Source organism: Pogona vitticeps, chromosome 4 (genome assembly GCF_051106095.1).
Source record: "Pogona vitticeps strain Pit_001003342236 chromosome 4, PviZW2.1, whole genome shotgun sequence".
NCBI lineage: Eukaryota > Metazoa > Chordata > Lepidosauria > Squamata > Agamidae > Pogona > Pogona vitticeps.
The window spans coordinates 37,929,972-37,951,946 of record NC_135786.1 but is presented as its reverse complement, the minus strand read 5'-3'; the positions used below and the strand labels follow the sequence as shown (position 1 = coordinate 37,951,946).

The 21,975-nt window shown below is 42.4% G+C and overlaps 1 protein-coding gene and 1 long non-coding RNA gene across 2 annotated transcripts in view; one reads left to right on the top strand and one right to left on the bottom strand.

The window, feature by feature from the left end:
* The window catches only part of ARL8A (ARF like GTPase 8A), a 36,269-nt gene extending 21,727 nt beyond the window's left edge, over positions 1-14,542 (bottom strand). The window contains exon 1 of the mRNA XM_020782546.3: positions 14,226-14,542. Within this exon, the coding sequence (XP_020638205.1) occupies positions 14,226-14,348 (123 nt within the window). The 5' untranslated portion in view covers positions 14,349-14,542. The remainder of the gene's footprint in view (positions 1-14,225) is intronic.
* LOC140706549 (uncharacterized) overlaps positions 5,113-21,975 on the top strand; it is a 19,802-nt gene continuing 2,939 nt past the window's right edge. The window contains exons 1-2 of the long non-coding RNA XR_013545087.1: positions 5,113-14,277; positions 20,156-20,206. This is a non-coding gene — a long non-coding RNA (uncharacterized LOC140706549). The remainder of the gene's footprint in view (positions 14,278-20,155; positions 20,207-21,975) is intronic.

Sequence of the window (21,975 nt, the reverse complement as noted above, 5' to 3'; positions counted from 1 at the left end):
CATTCCATCTTCTTCAACACATATTTCCCCAGATTCGGCCTGTCCTCTCATCCTTTCATTTACAGAGGGGTCCATTAGAACAAGTTCCAAACCACAACCTTGGGGTGCTTTTTAGAAAATAAGAGGTTCCCAGTTTTCTTCCAGTCAAATATGTCTCTTGAACCGTTGGAATTAATGAAGTGCCACTTCTACCCTCAAGTTTTTATCTTCAGATTTATAACTCATGCTGCCTACTGCTATCCTACTCTTCCTTCAAGCCTTGCCTCATTTATCCTTACAACACAGCTATAAAACAAACCAGTATAATTTAAAATTGACAGTTTGGCAGTTCAAAGTACAAATGTGCCTCTTTCGAAGTCCACTTGTGTGCACCAAGGTTGATCTAAAGTAGTTCTCTGTAAGGCTTGAACTACATCCCCCAAAATTCCTCAACACTGGCCATGCAGGGTGAGGCTTCTGCAAAACATGTGAAGGGTGAAAACTTCCTTACAGTGCTCTAACTCTAAAAATTTATTCAACAAACATCTGACATCAGAGTCATTAGGACTATGTAGTCCACCAAGATCACAGTATTATCAAAGCTGGCCAAACAAAAGCTAAATATTGCACTGTATTAGAAAACTGATATGAAACAGCAGGCTCTCACCATTCAGCCTTGGCTCATTTATCCTTCTCTATGTATGAGCCAAGGCTGAAGGATAAGAACCTGCTATTTCATATCATTTTTCTCATGTGCGCTTCTTTATGCAGCTGCATTTTAACAGAGGTCAGGTGGTTAATTTATGGCAGAACGAAAAACATGGAACACATCTTTGCTTTCTTGCAATACAGTGTCAAAAACTCTTTTAATCCAAATGTGTAGGACTCCAAAAAATGATGCAGAACAGGAGAGTTCCAGCAGCACTTGATTGTCCTTTGTGTTTCTCTATATGTGAAAACAGAGGCAAAATTTATTAACACAATTCTAGACAATTTCACACTAATGACAGTAACACACCACACACTACAGCATGACTCAACATAGCCTGACTGATGCTAAGTTGCTAAGACAAATGCAGTAGACGATCAGAGACCTAGCCATAGATTATTCTGAATACGACCAAGGTATCAGAATTCAAGCAGAGCACACCCTCCTATGTCTAATACAGTAGTTCCTATTTCCTTCTAGAACTAAAACGGACAGAATTCTGGCTACAGACATTATTCAGTGGAATCCACATCACTTATTAGATCAATAAAATTACAACCTAATTTGAATTCATAAGATCAAATCAAGATGAATATATATAGATAAGACCCTAATCTAACAGCAGTAAGACCATTCAGAAAAGCCTTTGGCATCTAAGCTAGGTTGTAGCTGAACAGGACTTTTAACTAGTTGGGCAACAGTGTGTTTGTTGTGTTTATTTTCTAAAATTGCATTTTAAACATTTGTTTTAATTGTGTTTGTTTTTTATCTGACAATACCACTGGAAGCCACCTTAAGCATTTATTGGCAGAAAGGTGTGATATAATTTTAATAAACCAAACTCTTTGCCACATGTCTCAGGCAGATTCAGAGTCTCCTGGGAATCACAGTCTAGACTTCAGACTGCAAGCTTATAGCTGAACATTGCAACATGCTGCTGTACTAGAAAAAAACATGCCTAACACCTACCATTTTTATCCTAGAGTCAATAAATACTTTTCTACAAAACTTTCCATAGATATGCTTGGACCTCATCTCCACACAAGCAATGTTCATTGCTGTTGTTGTTTAGTCATTAAGTCATGTCCAACTCTTCGTGACCCCATGGACCAGAGCACGTCAGACCCTCCTGTCTTCCACTGCCTCCCAAAATTTGGTCAAATTCACGTTGGTCGCTTTAATGACACTGTCCAGCCATCTTGTACTCTGTCATCCCCTTCTCCTCTTGCCTTCACATTTTTGCAATATCAGGATCTTTTCCAGGGAGTCTTCTCTTCTCATGAGATGGCCAAAGTATTGGAACCTCAGCTTCAGGATCTGTCCTTCCAGTGAACACTCCAGGTTGATTTCTTTCAGAATGGATAGATTTGTTCTCCTTGCAGTCCAGGGGACTCTCAAGAGTCTCCTCCAGCACCACAATTCAAAAGTATCAATTCTTCAGCGGTCAGCTGTCTTTATGGTCCAACTCTCACTTCCATACATCGCTACTGGAAAAACCATAGCTTTGACTATGCGGACCTTTGTCGGCAAGGTGATGTCTCTGCTTTTTAAGATGCTGTTGAGGTTTGTCATTGCTTTCCTCCCAAGAAGCAGGCGTTATTTAATTTCGTGGCTGCTGTCACTATCTGCAGTGATCATGGAGCCCAGGAAAGTGAAATCTGTCACACATTTATCTTCCCCTTCTATTTGCCAGGAAGTGATGGGACCAGTGGCCATGATTAGTTTCTATAAACCATATCTCCATACACATATCTGCTGAAAGAATATGTGAAGAAAGGTGTGGGTTCACCCAACCTTGTAGGACTAGCCATTATTACTTATTTACTTACTTTATTTATATCCCATCTCTCTACCAGGAAAACCCTGAAAAGAGTTGCCATAAGTTAGAATTCACTTGACTGCATATAACTATTCCTTCTGACATCAGAGGGATACAAAGTCACACACAACTGAAAAATATATATATTTAAAATCACAATAAATTAAGATATTAATATTAAAATACAGTTAAACCAAAAGGGTGTTAGAAAGATACTGAGATGGGAACCTGTGGCCCCAATGTGCTTGACTATACCTCTCCCAATCCCTGAACAATGAACATGATTCTTAGGGGCTTCTGTGATGCAGTCTAACCACCACAGCTTTTCATGGCTTTTCATAACCTTCAAATGGAAGTTTCTAAGGACAGGTGTGAACTCTTAACTAGAAAGTCATTCACTTCCAAAGAGTTTACCATTACAGTGGTGCCTCACTAGACGATGATAATCCGTTCCACTGAAATCGCTGTTTAGTGAAATCATTGTCTAGCGAAAAGCATTTCCCCTTGGAATGCATTGAAACCTGTTTAATGCGTTCCAATGGGGAAGAATCGGCGTTGTCTAGCGAAGATCAGCCATAGGAAAGCTGCTTTGTGAACCGCCAATCAGCTGTTTAAATCACTGTCTTGCGAAGCTTAGGTCCCAAAAACACATGTTTGTGAGTGCGGAGGGAGCTGTCAAAATTGCCATCTAGCGAAAATTGGTTTGCGAAGCAGGGACCAAACATTGTCCAGCGAAATTCCCCCATAGGAATCACTGTTTTGCGAATCGCTATAGTGATCGCAAAAAGCCAAAGTCTAGCGAAAAAACTGTCATGCAGGGTAACTGTCTAGCGAGGCACCACTGTATTGGTGAATGTCTACAGTGCTAAATAAAGGCCATTGGAATAATGCAATCTTTCCATTTTTGGCAGACAGTATCAAATTTCAGATGTCATTCCCGCTCATACCTGCCCCAGCAGTTTCAATTTGCTGGCAACTAGGATTTGAGCACAGTATATCTACTACACTATCTGATCTGAATCAGTCTACCATCAAGAAGGTTTTATATTCAAATTACAAATATAGTTTGCTAGAAATGTCTGGTAGCTTGAATACACATGGCAAAGGATATACAGTGGGGTCTTGACTTAAGAACGGCTTGAGTTAAGAACATTTTGACTTAAGAACCACTCTCATAGGAAAATACTGACTTGACTTACATACTTAGATTTGAGTTAAGAACTGAAAAAAAAACCACATGGGAGGCAGGGAAAGTGCAAAATTTGAACTTTCAGTTAACTGTTGGCCAGTGAAAAGGGTGCCTATCTGCTTCCTCACTCCTCCCAGCATTTAGAGAGTGGATTGGGAGACAGTCTTCAGACTGCCTGGTACTGTACTGCCTGGACTGTATTTTCCCTGCCTTCCCTGAACCTTTCTTGATCTAAGAAAAAAAGAAACAAAATATCCCCCCTCTAGTGGTCGAAGGCGGAATAGCAGCTTCCCATTAGTTTCTATGGATGGAAAACAGCAGATACAGATCAAATGGTTTTCAATGCATTCCTATGGGAAATGCAGATTTGACCTGAGAACTTTTTGACTTGAGAACCGCCTTCCAATACGGATTAAGTTCTCAAGTCAAGACCCCACTGTAACACATTTAAATGAATGCAGGGATTAAAAAAATTTAGACATTTAGATTTCAACTCATGAATTATGATGGACAAATTTGCTGTGCTTAACAATGGTCACCCACCATCATGACCATTTATATTCTGGGTAACAGTAATTATTCGCATAAATCACAGGAAACTGTAATTTACATGCCCAGATAACCAATGAAACCTAACAAAACTTACAATGGATGGGTGATTAGTAACACAGCTTTGCTTTGTCTCAGTTGCAGATAACTTTGAGCCAAGGACAAGCTTGGGAGAGAAAGACTTTATACAGAAAATGCTGCTCTGTATCTCTCTGCAGGTTGCTGCAGGCAGGGGAGAGAGAAAGGACTGCAAGGATTTGAACTGTTTTCTAGCTCAAACTGCAAAAACAACTTTACATGCAGCTCTGCCACTGAAGAAAATTATGGAACTAAGGACACAGGACTATCCTGTACAAACTGATCTTTTCGCTTGAATTAAAAGTACAGACTGACCTGTTTTGAACAGGCACATGCCCCCCCACACACACACAGTGTCACTTGCAGGATGACCATAGCCTGATTAGCATCTCTTATCCTTCATAAACTATTTTAGATACAGTATTGACAAAATTTAGCAGGCAGGATGAACTAATGAATGTGTCAAAGCAAATTCAGTTGAATTGTCTTGAGCACTTTGGTAGGAGTTATTTAGCCCCCACCGTTGCTGTGCCTTTCACACATCTATTGCAGGTACCAATACTTTCAACACTCTTCCTACCAAGACAGCTCCTGGTGTGGGAAGTCATGTGATAATATTCTAAAGATCGGATCTCCCCTGAGTTCCTGCAGAGAAAGGAATCTGTCTTTTTCTGAAGGACAAGAGAGCTCTAGGGAAAGGTCAGGCAACTCCACTCTGATAGTAATCTATTACCATTCAAAAGAAACACCAAGCTGGTTTTTTATTTATGCAACAAATAAAAGAAAGTGTGGCTATTCTCCAAGTGACCACCACCCCCCTTCAGAAAGAACAGACAAAGGGCCGTGTTGAGTTCAGTGCCATACTAAAGAAATGCTCCCACAACAGACTAAACTGGGCCCATCTTTATTGTCTTTCCACAAGCGGGCAAAGACCACTGTCTTCAAGCAAGCCTTCCTTGAGTGAAAGGCTACCAAGTGGCGTTTTTTAATGGATTGTTGTACTTTACTGCATAGAATGTGTTTTGGTGTTGCTTATTCATTGTTTTTTTTAGTATTGTATACTCACAGTTATTAGCGTAAACACTTTCTTTTATTTGTTGCATAAATAAAAAACACAAACTTCATTCCATATTTACTGCCACTCACAGGTGAGAAAGCCAAGACAAGGCCATTACATAGCTCTGCAGAAGAGTGAGAAGAGTAGATGGCAAATGGAGAGAACGAGGCAGCTGTATGCAGCGACTCCTCCAAAAAAGTATTTTAAAAATTGTTTCAGGTCCTGCCATGAATGAAGAGTGGCCAAATGCAAATCTTTCATCCAATTTGAACCCCACCTATCATCCAGAAAACTCAGGGCAGTACACACATCACAATCTCCATGGTCAAGTTCTGATCTGAAGCAGCTCCAAGGTTCTGTCTGGTTTGATTCCAACAATCAACAGCATGGATGGGCACCTCCTGATGTTGCTGGACTGCAATTTCCATCAGTAATTGCCAGCACTACAGATGGTGATGGATGCAAAGCACTTTACTCTCACAACATCAGGAACACCTCCACATCCATTCACACTACTGGATCTGACCTAAAATATGTCACAGCAGTGGAGCCACTACCACTTAAAAACATTACTGAAAAAGCTTCTCAACAAGTCAGGCTGTTCCTTCTTTCATCTTTACTCCAAGGAAACTGGGCTGAATCCTAGAACAAGGCTATCTAGCCAAGCCAAGCTCCACCCAGCCACCTCTCTCAGTCCTCTTCCTGCTGCTGCCATCACCCAATACTGTACACTGAAAATTGCCAAGTCAATCATATCCTGCTGCTTCCTGGGTCCCCCTCACACAGAACAAAAACTGCAGCTGTAAGGTGACACTGTCCTTTCTGGCTTCCATTGCCCTCTACTCCCTTCACTGCTAGCCTCTTTCATGTCTTCTGCTTTACCTCTTCCCAGATTTCCTTGTTTCCCCAACCTTTTGCTTCTGGGGGAACCACAAAAGGAATTTGGGTGGTTTATAAGGAGCTGTGTTAGAAAACAGGATTGCTAGGTTGTTCACACAATGCTGGAGTCTCCCAAGATTAAAAACAATTATGGCTCCCTTATGGTCAGTTTGATTTAGACACAAACACCATGTCTGGGAGCTGTTGCAGTATGGTACACCATCTCTCAGATGCTAACTATTGCAAATGCAACATCAACTCCATATTGTGCTGATACCTTTATTGGTCCAAAAAAACCCCCCAAAAGACTGGAATTTGTCTTATGACTGATGTAGCCTGCTTCTTTTGCATTTTCTACCTTAAGGCGATAAAAGCGATCGAAGAGGCTTGGAGGCCCTAGAAGACTCAGATGAGATACAGTGAGGAAGTCTGAAAAGCCATGTCCCGCAACAGGATGGTGCAGCATAGCACTATCAAGTCATACAACATTAAGAGAAGCATTGCTGGGGGGGGGGGAAAGCAGGGATATCTCAGCCAATTTGAGTGCCTGTGTGGCATAATGGTTAAAGAACCAAGGAGACCCAGATCTAAACCCCAGCTCAGCCACAAAACTGACTGTGTGAATCTTGAGCTTCACATGGTTGTTGCAAGAATAAAATGAGGGGCAGGAACCTGGTGCACCATCTTAAACTCCTGAGGGAAAGGTAGAATAAAAATGTAGTACATTAACCCCCCCCCCAAAAAAAAATTCTATACAGATGATACAGAAACAGCACAAGTGGTAGATTGGAAACAGGAAATACTGTACATTGCCCATTTTTCACAAGCAAACTGTTTCCATCTTACATGAAGCCACCACCCTATCCTGGGATGAAGTTACTGTCATGGCATATACAACGCTGGTTCGCCTAAACATATGTTGGGTTACTGCCCTGCCTCAGATCAAGACCCCTGCACTGTCTCACAAAAGAAAAACAAAGCAATTGTTTCAATTTCTCAGCAAGTCCTGTTTACAAGGGCATAAGACTTCTTTTCTTTCTTTTTTTTTTTTTTTACACTTGTGTATCCAATAGTGTTCTTGTTTCTAAGATTAGCCTGAACCTTGTAGGTTTTACTCCTCCAGATGACTCCCTTCTGCTCATTAAACATGCAGGGCTTGTGCAGAGTCTTCCAGGAAAACAGGCTGGACAAGCAGAGAACAAATAACATGACATCAGACGCTAAAAGAGCAAAACCTGATTTACTCAGAGAAGGAAAGCTTGCATTTCTGGCCTGGCTCAAAACCAGTTTATTTATATCTTAAAGACACAAACCTAATTACACCTGTCTAAAATACCATGGTACCAAATGCCTTATTAATGAATATACTGTATTACTAACAACTATCCTATGGTCTGATCCTCCTCTTAATGTCTGTTTTATTTGACAAGACCGAAGAGCAACATTCCCTCTAATTTTCTGGAGTGCTGGGTGGGGGTCCACCTCATACATGTGGGGTTCCAACTGCAACTGGAAGGAAACGGGCGGCTCTGCCATGCACCCCCAATACAGCGCTGCGTGCCAGGGAATGCTGCCCAAGAGCAATGGCTGTTTTAGGCTCGGTGTTAACAATTAAAAGATATCATTCTAAGCAAATAAAACACTTTCAACTACCATATAATTTATATAGTCCCACAAGAGATTCAAAAATCATTCCAAAGTGCTTTTGTGACTTATCTGAGATGGCTTTTTTTCTTGTATAAACACAAAGCAACCAATTGGAATATTGGTCAGGCCAGTTGTAGTGGAGTTGTATCTTGCAGCACCCATTTGTTCTGTAAAATGGCTGTCTCCAATTAGACTGTCTTGAGATCATCCTTGGTCACATCTGATCTTTACATCTTCATGACAGTAACAGCATTGTTTTTGACTTATCAGAAAAGGCTACAGTGTTTGAGGCTCTTTAGTCTATAGAGAAAAGGCACCTGAGGAGGGAGTGACTGAGATGTATACAATTATGTAGAGGATGAATAAATCGGATAGAGGGAAGCTCTTTTCCCTCTCATACAATACCAGAAACAGGGGGCATCCACTCCAATTGCGTGTTGAGAGAGTGAGAACCAACAAAAGAAAATGTTTCTTTTCCTAGCGTGTTTTAGTCTGTGGTGATGGCATCTGGCCTACATGCCTTTAAAGGGGGACTGGACAGATTTCTGGAGGAAAAGTCCATCGCAGGTGACAAGCCATGATGGGGATGTGTCATCCCCAGGCTTCAAAGGAAGGTACCTCCAAATACCAGATGCAGGGGAGGAGTATCAGCAGAAAGGTATCTAGTTGTGTCATGTGCTCCCAACAGGCGTCTGGTGGGACCACTGTGAGATACAGGAAGCTGGACTAGATGGGTGCTTGGTTTGATCTAGCAGGGCTCTTCTTATGTTCTTATGTTCTGAGGCTGAAATTCTGTTGCTTGGCATAGTAAGCTGCACTACAGCAGGGCTACTGAATCAGCGGAGATCTGATGAGTCAACTCCTCTGTACATTCCACTGATTACAATCAGTGGAAACCTACTCTAGCGGAAGCTTACTATACGAAGCAACAGATTTTCAAGCTGAATGTTTGAGCTACTCATGTTTAGCAATCTCAAAACAGTATTTATTTTATGCAAGAATAAGTTACAACTTGACTAGGCCCATTTGAATCAATGGGGTTTATGAAGGAATTGACTCATCAAATCTCCATTGATTCAGTGGACCTACTCTAGTGTGATCTACTATGGTAAGCAACAGGTTTTCAACCTGGATGTTTAAATTACTCATATTTAGTCATCTCTAAAACAATCCTGTAAATAGCTCAGCATTATTGCGGTACTGCCTGAAGGTAGGATGAAGATAGCGGCTTCCCCAAAATTATCCATCTTGTACATTTAGAACAAGTTATTAAACTTCCCAACTCACACATTTACAGGGAAGCACCAGCAAATCTCCTCTCTCTATAATACCACAAAGGTTCAGAGTGAACGAAACAAAGCAATCATTCTCTATAGTGCCCATTATATATCAGATGTTTAAAGACAACAGGAGGCAAGGCTTGGATGTTATTACTGATCCTAAACATTAGGGATGTGTACCTTCCCCCTCTCTTTCCAAGAAACGGGGGAGAGAAAGGACAACAAATGTAGAAAAGGCCAGGTTGCCTTCATTGACCTTCAGAGAGGAATCAACTCCCCTTCTGAGGTCCTCCACTCAACCCCTTCTAGGCAGCTGCCTTAGGAAGCTTATGTGAGCTGGAAAAGGGGGACAAACAAAAATAAAGCAAAGTGCTCAGCTCAACAGACAGCTAGTGACTAGAAAGCCTTGACTGGCCTGGCTTAACAATTCAGTCTACAACACAGTCTTGTCATTTCCTCGTTGATGGGATGAGATTTTCAAGCAGAAATGCACAAATAGTGGCAAGGATGTAGACAGGGACACAAGGTAGGCTGGGCACCAATCTGTATGGACCTAGCCAGTGGATCAGGGGCAAGACACACTCTTTTTAAATAGTTGTTCAGTTATGCTAAAGCAAGGGTATTAGTTGCTACACCTCTCTTAAAAGACATGACAAGCCAATCGGACACAGACTACTGTAACCAAGTGTTAATTGATCAAAATCTGACAACTACAGAACTGGTAGCGAAATTTTGGGCGGCATGCCATAGTAGTCAGAATAGATAGCCAAACCCTTAGACATTGGTCTTATATTTGTTGTTTTATTGCTTTTTGTTTATTTGATTTGGCTTTTGCAGTATATGTACCTGAAGCTCTGCATTCAATTTTGTTTGATTATGGCTGGATGCTGTAGCAATAAAGTATGTATGTACTGTATGTATTAATTGCTATATAGGACAGTCCCTTGAAAACTGTGTTTGCCAGAAAGAAGATTCGGAAACTGACATGCTGTGTAGATGGGTTAAAGAAGAGAAAATGATGGAGAAGTAGAAAAGAGCTCCCCCCCCCAAAAAAAATACTATGGCATTACTTAAAGGGTGAGAAATAAATTGACCAAGGAAGCCTTCCTATTCTCCTTCCAGAGCAGTGCTTCACAACCTTGGGTGCCCAGATGTTCTTGGGTTACAATTTCCAGGAATCCTGACCAGCACAGCTAGTAGTGAAGGCTTCTGGGAGTATTAGTCCAATAACATCTGGGGACCAAAGGTTGGAAACCACTGCTCTAGAGACAGGCCAAGAGATTTTATTTAAACAGATCTTAGCTGTTGATGAAAGCTTTTTAATAGCAGCTGGTGTTTTTGCTTTTAAAGAATTATGACTAGTTTTTAAATGGCTTTAAACTGTATTGTGCATTTGTTTTAACCCGGTATTCTATTTAACACTATTCTACTATTGTAATATGTTTTTTGTAAGTCACTTTGGATCCTGTAGGGAAGATGGGATACAAATGAAATAAATAAATAAAATACTGGTAAGGATTACAGGAAGCACCATGGCAAAAGGCACAATGCCTGGAGGGGGAGAAAGAGACAAAGGCAGCAGAGGGTAGATGAGCCTGTGCAGAAAGGAAGCAGCAAGACTCCTGAAGACAGACACAAAGGCAGGACCCAAGGGACTGGGAGTCGCCTCCCTGCCCTGGGCACTTGTCTATCCTCCTCTTTCCCACCTCAGCCTTAGGAGCCTGCAGCTATAACCACAGGCTAATTAAAAGCTTCCTCCAATGCTCTAATTGATCCCTAATAACGAAATTAGCATTCATTGCCAAATATCTCCATTTTGTATAAGCCAGCTGGCTCACTTTACCATATGCCACATCTTTAATAATGCTAAGGTACTTTGCAAGGTCCCCGCTATGCGCTGATCTCATTTTTCACAATTTACAATCAGTTTTTTGGAAACAGTGACGGCTCATTTGATTTGGACATTACGCTGATGTTCTCTCACCTGCAATTTCTGGTGAGAAGCCACAGGTTTTTCCAATGGGAAAATGTTAATAAAACATGGCAAATGAAACTGCTATTTAGCAAATGAAATTTCAAAAAACAGGGCAGCCCCATCAGAAGCAGGGAAGCCATGGCACTATGTTGCCAACTTCAGATGATGAGAGAACCACATTTAAATAAGTGATGTGGCAGGAGAGGGACAAAATGCAGTTTTTCATACTGCTCTAGTGCTCTCTCTCACACACATACAGTACATACAATCTACACCAAGTCCAGAACCCAAGACTGAACCTGGATAAAAATGAGTTCATTTTTACTCCACTGACAATCACTAAAATGCATATCTTTCCATTCTCAAATATACACAATAGCAAGAACTCTGTTCATCTTCAGATGCAACCACAATATGCTTCTGCAAAATCCAATCATATCAAGAAGTATGAGGAAAGATACTCTCCAGGGTTCTTGAAATCCCTTAACAGCGATTGGGAACACTCAAAAGGGTATTTCCTGTGGTTCTTAGTGAGCCAGCACACCACGTAGTATGAGAATCTAGGGCAGAAATGGGCAACTGTAACCTTCCAGATGTTTTTGGCTTACAAGTACGGCCAATGAGGTAGAATTATATAGGAGTTGCAGTTCAAATCACCAATGAAGAGCCAAACTGGAGGCATTTTAGTACCTTCTCCCTGCATGAGGGAAACCAGGGCTCCTAAAAGCCTACAGCAAGGCCTGGGGGGCCTCTAGGCCTTGTCACAATGCTATTGTGAGCATCATATCCTCTAAGCCCTATCATGGTCCCAATGACATCAAGAATACGGCAGTGCTTAAGGTTTGAAACAGGCTTAGGTGAAAAGATGGAAAAACCTACCAGGTTAAACTTATTTTGAAAATTAGTTGTTTTGCCCTTACCCATTTATTCTGGACCTAAGGAATGGTCAACCAATTCCAGTTCAAGTGAATGCTGGAGTGTGAAGCTCAGGGGCAAATTCCTGTCTTTTTCAGCTAACTCACCAGGTGCCTTGGCATGGATATTTTAACTACCCTAAGACCATAAGCTGGTTGGGGAATTTAAAAAGCAGACAAAAATGACATACTCAGAAGTGAAGGACCAAGAGTCCCGTGTTCAAATCAAGGATTTCCTGAAGCCTTCAAAAACCATGTGCCAGTACTATGGCTCTGCCTAGAAAACAATGCTGAATCAGTGACCAGTGACAGAGCATCTCATCTGGACTAAATACAGGGGATAACTATTTACCATATTACCAATCTGCAGTGTCATGACTTCAGCACTCAGAAATCAAAACAGAACATAGGTGACGAAATATGAAACATCACCTTCAGACACCCACTTCCTAAGTTTTACAGAAGATGTCAAAAGCAAATGGGAACCTCAGATCTTATACTGCAAGGTAAAGAAAGCAAACATTGGATTTTGAAGTACTACAGTCAAAAGTGCTTAAGACCTCCAATATTAATTTCAAAAAATCAGTTAAAGGTTAAAAAATTGCAATTTTTAAAATTTATTCGATTTTTGCCCCACCCTTCTAGACAACATCTACTCATTGTGTGTAGATGTTGTCTAGAGAGAGATAGTGAGAGACAGAAAACATTCTTTTTACAAATGAAAGCTACTAGACAAACAAACCCAATTCTGCCAAACTAACATCCCACTAAAAGTGGAATGAAGCAGGAACCTACTGAAAAGACAGATTCAAATATAGGAATGATTTGATTAGAAGAAGAAATAGGCCATTTTAACCTTCATGACTGCATTCCACTTCCTTCTACCAACAAAAATGCTTAGTATTCAGAGAAGGTGCCATGTGATTGTGGCCTGACCCATACTGCAATCCTCTTTCCAGGAAGAGCAGAAGATGGAAGGACTCCAGTTCCGCAAACTCACCTAGAACAATATGCCTTACTAAATCAACAGCATAGTTCTTACTGTTCCAGCAGTTCCAGCCTTGGGGCAGAAACCTTAAAATGGTCAGCTATCACTGTCCCCAAGGACCACGATTCTCTGTGCCATGTGCTGTCTTGATCTTTCATTAAATGCACACACTTTGAAGCCATTACTGCAGAAGGCACAGTAGGGAGGAGGGAAAAATGCAAGGCTCAGTAAGATGTGGTTTTCTGTCTGGGAAATTCTCCACCACTGGGATCTCGCTGCTTGCCCAAAATGGTTTCTTAAGTTGCTCTGCAATGCTTCAACAGAAAATCCTATTACAATTTCAAATTTACTTCCTAATGTAAAACACACACACACACACATATACATGCAAAGCGGCCCTAATTGCCACACTGATCAGAAGAGATGAAGATGAAATTGCCATCCATCACAGAAGGCAGAACAGCATCTTTCCACCCCACCAGGGACCCAACCTATATCCTGAGCCTAGTTTCTCCACTCAGACCCCAACCTCCTCCCAAAACGATATTCAAAACCCTGTCAGGCACTTCGATTCAACGACACAGGGGCCCAGAACTCCGAATTGGTTTTCGAATCCAAGACTAATACTGAAATTGGGAAAAAGAAAAAAAAAGAAAAAGCTGCCTCATCTTCTGGCCACCAGAAACGCTGCCACGAAGGCCAGTAAACGAGAAGGGGGTAACGTGAGAATGCTCGCTTGGCTTTACCCGCATTGCACACGCCATCTCCCCCACCCCTTACTGGCATTTATGGGGAGCGGGGAGAAGACAAAACACAAGCAGGGGGGTTGGGGAGGCAGGCAGAAGAGCAGAAGCCCTCCTTTCGGCAGGAAAACAGGCGGGACCCGGAGCCAAAAAACCCTCGCTCGGGAGGAGACGGAGGCTGCAATGCCTCCTCTTCCCGAGGGACGCACATGATCTAAGGAGGGGCGTCCCTTCTGGCCCTCGATGGGAGGGAGGCCTCCGGCTCTGCCTGGGCGGAGAGATGCCCACGAAAGAGAAAAGCGGCTGGGGGTGGGGGTGGAGGGAGGGAGAAGGGCTCTTTCCTCCAGGCCCTCCCGGTGTCCGGGCGCCCCCCCCCCGCCACGGCTCCATCCCCCTCCCCAGGGCGGCTGGCATCTTACCGCGATCACGTTGACGAAGGTGGTCTTGCCCGAATACTGCAGCCCCACCAAGGTGAGCTCCATCTCCTCCTTCCAAAAGAGCGCCCGGAACCAGTCCAGCAGCTTGGTGAAGAGCGCCAGCATCCTGCCCCCTGCCCCCTGCCTCTGCTCCCGGCCCTGATCGCGCAGCGCAGCCAGGCCCCAGCGCCTCGCTATTGTCCGCCCAGAACGAGCCGGCCTTGCCGCTGCCTCCGGGCTCTCGTTCTCTTACACACACACACTCAGCTCAGCTCAGCTGCTGATGGGTGGGGTCAGTCAGCAACTATACCCGGACCCGGGGTGGAGACTCGCTTCTCGGCGGCCTCTGGCGCAGAGGACGAGAGCGGCCTCTGCAGGACGGGAGGACCGAAAAGATGCGCCTCAAAAATCTGCCCTTTGGAAGGCCTGGTAGGGCAGAGGCGGGTAACGTTGCCCTTGTGGGCCTGCTAATAAAAGTATAAAAGGCGATCGCCCTGAGTACTGACTGACTTCCCTTAGGGCTCGTTGCAGAAGTTCGGAAAGCTCCAAAGAAGAGTCGCTAGGCTGAATTAAAGGAGTGACGATGGAATCCTCTACCTGTCTATTCTGTTCTCATGGGGCTTTCAGGGCAAGTGAGATGTTTAAAGAAGGGTTTTACTGGCTTCACACACACATACACACCGAGTGCTCATGGCTGGGGAGGATTCGAAGCCATGTCTTCTGAGTCCCAAGACATGATTGTACTGACTGCATCTCACTGGGTGCATATCTGTTTCAATGTAATTTCACTTAGTTTAATGGGGCCTACTTTTATTTACAAGTACGGAATGGCAGGGATCAGGAAGGGGCACAATTTGTGCAAATCTGGGCGTGCAGAATTCTTGCGCCTCTCCCGTTACTATTTATTCCTGAAAACCTAGGTGGTGTGTACCTAGGTTAAGTTGAAGGCAGGTTTAGGTCTAACAAAAGACCTCTGGAAGAATTAGAGCACATTGATGGGGGATCTCTGACTACATCACTAGCGCTTACCTAGTTTAACATCACTGGTAGGAACAAAATGTCTCCCACCCTGGCCATAAAATTCCTCATCTTTGAAATATACCTCTTTACACTACAACCCCTAGTATCTGCCAGCCAATGTGGCTGCTAGGGATCCTGGGAGTTGTTCAAAAAATAAATGTTTCCAACGTTTGCTAAAATTATATTGTCAAACAATGATGGTGGTGGCGGCGGCGAAACAACTTGGAAAGCAAAAGTTCTGATAACACTGCTCATGTATTCAAGACAAAGTCCTGCAGCAGAGTTCTTTAGTCCCAATGTTTAACATCAAATACTAGAAAGTTAGCTTTGTTAACAAGAAGCATTGTGACACCCTGAAGACTAACTAGTCTCAGTCATCTGCCTGGTTATTATTGTTGTTGTTGTTTTGTTGTTGTTATTATTTTATTATATCCCACCTATCTGGTCTTGCGACCACTCTAGGCGGCTTACAAACACATAAAACAATAAATATAAAACAGAATTATTACATTAAATAGCCAATTCTTCAAGATGGGGAAGAAAAAATAAATTGTATCTTGGCACTTCACCACTTGGCCACAATTAGCTGTGACAAATTATGCTTTATACACATACAGTACCAGTAGGATTCCAGCCAATAAAACAGATCCTGGAAAAATCTCTTCCAACAACTATAAGGATTGTACCTAAACTAGGAGGGAACCAGAAAGTCAGAGAGGGTGGTCTAATGATTTCATAGTCCGTGCTACTCAAAACGCTCCAGGGACCACCCCACTGTAGTTCTTACCTAGCTTTCCCTTCCAACCAGTCTCTCTTGCCTTCCTATCCAAAAGTATGGGCTCTTCCCCTCCCCTAGCTTTATCAGAGGATAGGAAATAAGCCTCCGGTTTTTAGTATCTATTAATTTTCAGTTTAGAAAAATGCCAAGTCACATAACTTTTTGCAGTTTACTATAACAGTTTCATTTCAACTTTGATACATATATTTTGGTTTATGAATGTACCGTAAGTAATTGGTGCCTAGGTTCCACAGGCACAGCAATTTTAAAAAATGACAAGATTTACTCTGTTCTGCTTTTCCAACATCAAAATGAACACAATTATCTAAACATTCAGTGTTTGGGAGAATACACAGTTTTCATTACTGCTGTTAATAATCATTAACATTACACACTTTATGATCTCGTAAACATTTTGTAAGGGGTTACTTCCACATTTTTCAAACAGTAACTTCCTCTGCCTATTTTCACATCAGTTTTCGGTTGTTATCACAGATACTTCTTTTCTTTCCTCTCTTTCTTCACTGTGAACACAGTAGTGAATGCGAGAAGTTTTTCACTGTTATGTGAAATCAAGGGCTCAGTGTCAAGTTATTAAGTGGAAGCAGTTTTTTGTGTTCAGGTATAAGGTTGATGAGATCCTAATGATGTCCTTTCGGCTTTCAGAGCCCATAAAAACTTAGTTTAGATTGTTGGGAGGCAAAAGTGGATACATTTGCTGGATAGGTCAGTGGTTATGTAACTGGCTGCCAAGCCAAATGTTGAGAGTTTGATTCTCCATTGTGCCTCCTTGGCTGGACTCAATGATCCACAGGGTCCCTTCTAGCTCTGCAGTGCTAAGAGGTCTTTGAAAGTTATGACCTAATACATGAATGAGAAATTTGGACAGGTGTGGGAGCCACTTTTCTATATTTTTTTCCTCTGCTCTTTACTAGCAATTTGCTTTGCCGGCCCCACAAATATCACAAATAAAATTGCCCAGGAAGCCTGGTTTACTAATATCTTTTCCTATGGTGGTACACTAAGAGGACAGGGCAATCTTGGACTTCTGTGGAAAGGAACATTGCCTCTAAATCTGGCACCCTGGGCAAAGCCCAAGTTGCCACGTTCTAGTTCAGTGGTTTCCAACCTTGGGTCTCCAGATGTTCTTGGACTGCAATTCCCAGAAATCCTGGCCAGCACAGCTAGTGGTGAAGGCTTCTGGGTATTTTAGTCCAAGAACATCTGTCTGCAATTGCCTATTTTTGGTATGACACTTTGTGAACATTCCGGTGCTCCCTACTTCATAATGACAGGACAAGTGCTTGCAGAAACAAGCTCTTTGAGCAACAGAACTCCTTAAAGGGCCAATAGGGCCAAAAAACAAACTTAAGAACGTGAAGTGCCAGAGAGTTCACTCCCAATCTTTCCCAGTCTCTTACTGGGAGGAGTGGTGCCCCACCACCTCTACCAGTTCGATGACACCTTTCAGGTGGACCAGGAATGGAATGTGGCAACACAGATGCTGTATGCCTGCAGTCAGCTGTTCTTGGAGGAGGGTAGCATGGGCTAATTCCCCTGCTATACCTCCATAGTCCCCACCAGTGGCAGCCACCCTGTAGATGCTGTAATCCTCTCAAGAGGCATGGCCACACTCTACCCGGACCTGCCTAGGCTATCTGATGTAGCGTGGCAAAGAGGGAGGAGGTGCAGGAGCAGGGCCAACTGAGTGGCTGTGAGTAGGCTGACCAGGAGGTCTCTGCTGTGAGGCCTCTTGCCCCTGCTGCTTCTTCTGCTGGTGGCATGCTCATCTCTGATTTTGATCCTCACATCACCTGGCCTCGCCCCTCAGGTGGCACCAGAAACTCCATCCAGTGTCCGGTGTTAGGATCACATTGGTGGATGGTCTAGCCATGCGTTGAGTGCTCCAGCAATGACAGTACATCCTGAGCCTTGAATGCCTCCCAGTCCACAGTGTCAGCTCAACAGCCTCCTCTCCTGCCTCACTTCCCTCCTTAAATCCCATCTCAGCCAATGCTACACTTGTGGCCTCGAGGGCATCATCCACATTTCTGCTGCCAATGCCTCAGTCCACAGGTGAAATGTGGATAGGGAATCTCACCTTGACTCTCAAGGAGGTGGAGAGCCCACTTTCATAGATGGGGGGATTGGGGCTGGTTTCATAGACATCTTTTCTTTGTTAATTATCTTTCTTTTCCCCTCTTTCTTTCCTGACTCTCTTTCGTACATTGTTTGTTACTTTCCATTCTCTCTCTGTGTCCATCTTTCTATATTTATGCTAATTCTTCCAACCTCTACATGGGGAATAGTTGGCCAGATAGCTCATTGAGGGTGCGACTACATTGGTAAACCAAACGGGAGCAATTTGGCTTTGCATCAGCTTGGTTCACAGTCTTTTTTGTGACTGCACTTGGTTTAGGTAACCAGATTAAGACTCTGGGTTATTTTGGTGCCAGCATCCATCCTGGTCTCTCAATCAGATGCAATTCAATCCATATCCACAGCCCTGCTTCCTTTGATATTGCTCTCGTGCTGCTCCCTGGCTCTCCTTTTATGGTCTGCGGTTAAGCCACTGGGACCAAGGTTCTTGCTAAGCTGAGCATATGTTTGTGCATGTGCATCTCTGCCTCGCTGTGTTCAGCTGTCTTCCTCCTCCATGCAGCAATTATGTTAGGTTCTAGTCACAATGGAACCCAGCACATGGGAGAGGTGGGGTCATGTGCGTGCACACAGGAATGAAGTGTGTGCAAGAGGCGGAGTCCTGCCCAGCAGGGCTGAACATTAGAGGGTATGTTGACGGGGACTGTTAAAAGAGTTTCAGAGTGGTAAGGAAAAAGGAACCATCTTCCAAAGTTCTTCATACATATACAAAGACACATATACAACATGGAAATGTTGTATTCTACTGGAGTTTGTTGGAGTTGTTTTGATTTTATACTGATTTTTATCTCTCTCTCTCTCTCTCTCTCTTTGTCTTTATGTAAGTGATCTAATGCTAAACTAATGTAGCAATACAATAATAAGATGGTCTAGAACTGGACTCAATACTTCATTTAAAAAAATAAAAAAATACGTAGGTAACTAGGAAAAAAGATTGCTGACAGGTTGTCCCGAAACATCACAACCCCAACATACTACATTTCCAGAAAACCACCCAGAGTCATACCCCTAACCTTTTGTTGAATGAAGCAAATGATCAAACTAGCAAAACACCATTCACATTGTTGTGATTAGAAAAAGAAGAAGCCCCCAGCAACAGCAGAAGAAAGTCCATGTTGGAAGGGGAAAAAAGGGGATGATCTTTACATTGTGTGATCATAATAAATACTTCAAATTCACCCATGCCAATTCCAGGGAAAATTGTGACTTTTTTTCCCCCAGTCTAGGCTCATGCAGAGTTGGGGTGTCTGACTGTGAAGCAGGGGCTCAGGAGTTTGATCCCCCAGTTTGCCCAGAGGGAGGAAAGCCAACCCATGTAGCCTTGGGTGGGCTACATACTTCCAAATCTCGCCAGAAGGAAGGAAATGGTAAACCACTTCTAAGGACTTTATATCTAGAAAACCTGAGAAGGGCTGCTGTAAGTCTGAACCAACTAGAAAGTGCACAATTGTTATTTAGCACATGGGGCAGGTGGTATTAATCCACTGTTGTCTGTTGTGGTTCCACTCTAGATCTTAATCTATTTGTTTATTTATTTGTTATATTTATATCCCACCCATCTAGTCATTTGACTACTCTGGGCAGCGTACATCAGACAAAACAAACAATTAAAATAACATCAGTATCCAAGAATAAATAATCATTCAAGATGGAAAAAGACAAAGAAGATAGATCAAATAGTGCTCAGAGGGAAGGCCTGCCTGAATAGCCAGGTTTTTAATTGGCTTTTAAAAATACCTAGCGAAGGGGCCATACGGATCTCTGAAGGTAGGTTATTCCATAACCAAGGAACCACTGCCGAATAAGAATTTTGGCCCTAGATTATGCCAAGATCCTGTAAAGGTACTCTGGCAAAAAGTCGATGATTTCAAATGTTTACCATTATAGGTTCCAACTTCTATGACATAAGGTTATGTTTCCCTTTCAAATACAGAGGTAAAAGTGACCATTATTTCTTAATTATTTCACATTCTAGCACAAGAAGAAGAAGAAGAAGAAGAAGAAGAAGAAGAAGAAGAAGAAGAAGGTAATAGAAAAGCAAACATTGAGACAATGTCCTATTCTCAGCCTTGACTGCACCAGGAGGTTTTAATAAACACATTTGAAAGCCACTGATAAGGAATGACAGGATTCAGTGATACATAAAAATCTGTGTAACAATGGTTATTTTTGTTTCTCAAATGCTCTGTGAGGCATCCAAGAAGCTCACTGACTGTTGCTTCTTAAAAGGACTAAAATGAGATGGAAACATGTTGATCTTTGAAAAATAAAAAGAATTTTTTTAGGGTGGGGTAAATTGAGGGGGCACTGCAGCCTTTTTTAATCTTCTACTCATCCGATGGATTGAGAGCAGAGCTCAAGAAATGCTGCTGAATTTCTAGATTCCAAACAGCCTGTGTCTATTATCTTTAACGTACATACACAAGACTATCATAAAGAATGAGAGGATCCCATTGATGATTTCATTTGCAAGATGAGCACCACCATAGCCTTTAATGAAGTGCATTTACAGTCCCTGTAATCAGCTTTAACATCAAGTTCAGTTTTTGGCTGAAGTGAGAATATAACAATGGGCAAAACTTTGGCTTTAAGTGTTGGAAGTGTGGTGCATCTTCTAGACCACATGGCTGGTTTTACAGGGGAATGACAGCTCTTGTATGATCAGAAATGAGTTCTGCTTCCCTTACTTTGGAACTCTTCAGGTTAGGTTCATGTCCATGTGTTCAGAATTCATGGAAGTTCATGTCAAGTCATTGCTGTACCAGAAATATGTTTCAAAGCATGAATTGGGGGAAATAGTGGACTGACTGGGGAGGCAGATTTTGTCTTAAACACTTAATTCTTTTCCACATCCATAATATATAATTTGATCTAAGCTCTGAACCATTTAAGCAACTCAGCAGAGTACATTATTATAGTATCCAAACACGCCCAGGGAAATGTATGAGTAGCGTATAAGTAGCAACTGCTTTCTCTGAGCAGCTTCAAAATAGAAATACTAGTTTATTTATGCACAGTCAGCATAGTAAACGCAGTTCAAGTGAAATACTCTTTAGATTTGGAAATGGAAAGGCAGAAGGAAAATACGCACTTCCATAGCCATGTAAATGCTGCAGCTGTTGTCCTGACCGTACACAGAATAAGGCAGAATATCTACAGAAAATATTTTGTGTGCAGTCCACTAAATTCAGATTTTAGAAGGGGTGTGTGTATGTGTTTGTATGTGTAATAGATCTCTAGAGAAACAAAGGGGACAACCAACTACACTTTTCATTAGTGGGGTTGCAAATAGTTTTCAAGATGAACACATTTTGGTTGCCGCATCTGGCTTTATTTGGCTGTTTGTTTCCTTCTTTTTTTCCAGACTAAACAGTATGCCTTCCTCCCTTCCTTCAACCACACTGTAGGGAGTACACAAGTTGTCTTAAGTTTTCCATTTGTGCAGAATCATTTAAATAGTTAACATGAATCTTACCCATTGCAAACATGAACTCACAACAGCCTTGCTAGGTGCAGCCTTTGTGGACTACAAATATATGCCAAATAAAGTTAGTCAGGAAGGCACCACAAGACTTGGTTGTGTTCTTGTATCTTTCTGGTGAAAAGTGGTGCAACATTTTTGACCTCTGGTCTTACTGTGAAAAATTAGGAAGAAGGCCCATTGGCACCACAGGGCAGTTTGTTCTTTGAGTAAGACTGGATATACTCTTTCCATTGTCAGGACAACATAATAAAAGCCATCGCTTAAAGGAAGAGTATCTGCGGAAGGTCTCTGATTCAATCTCTGGGAAAAAT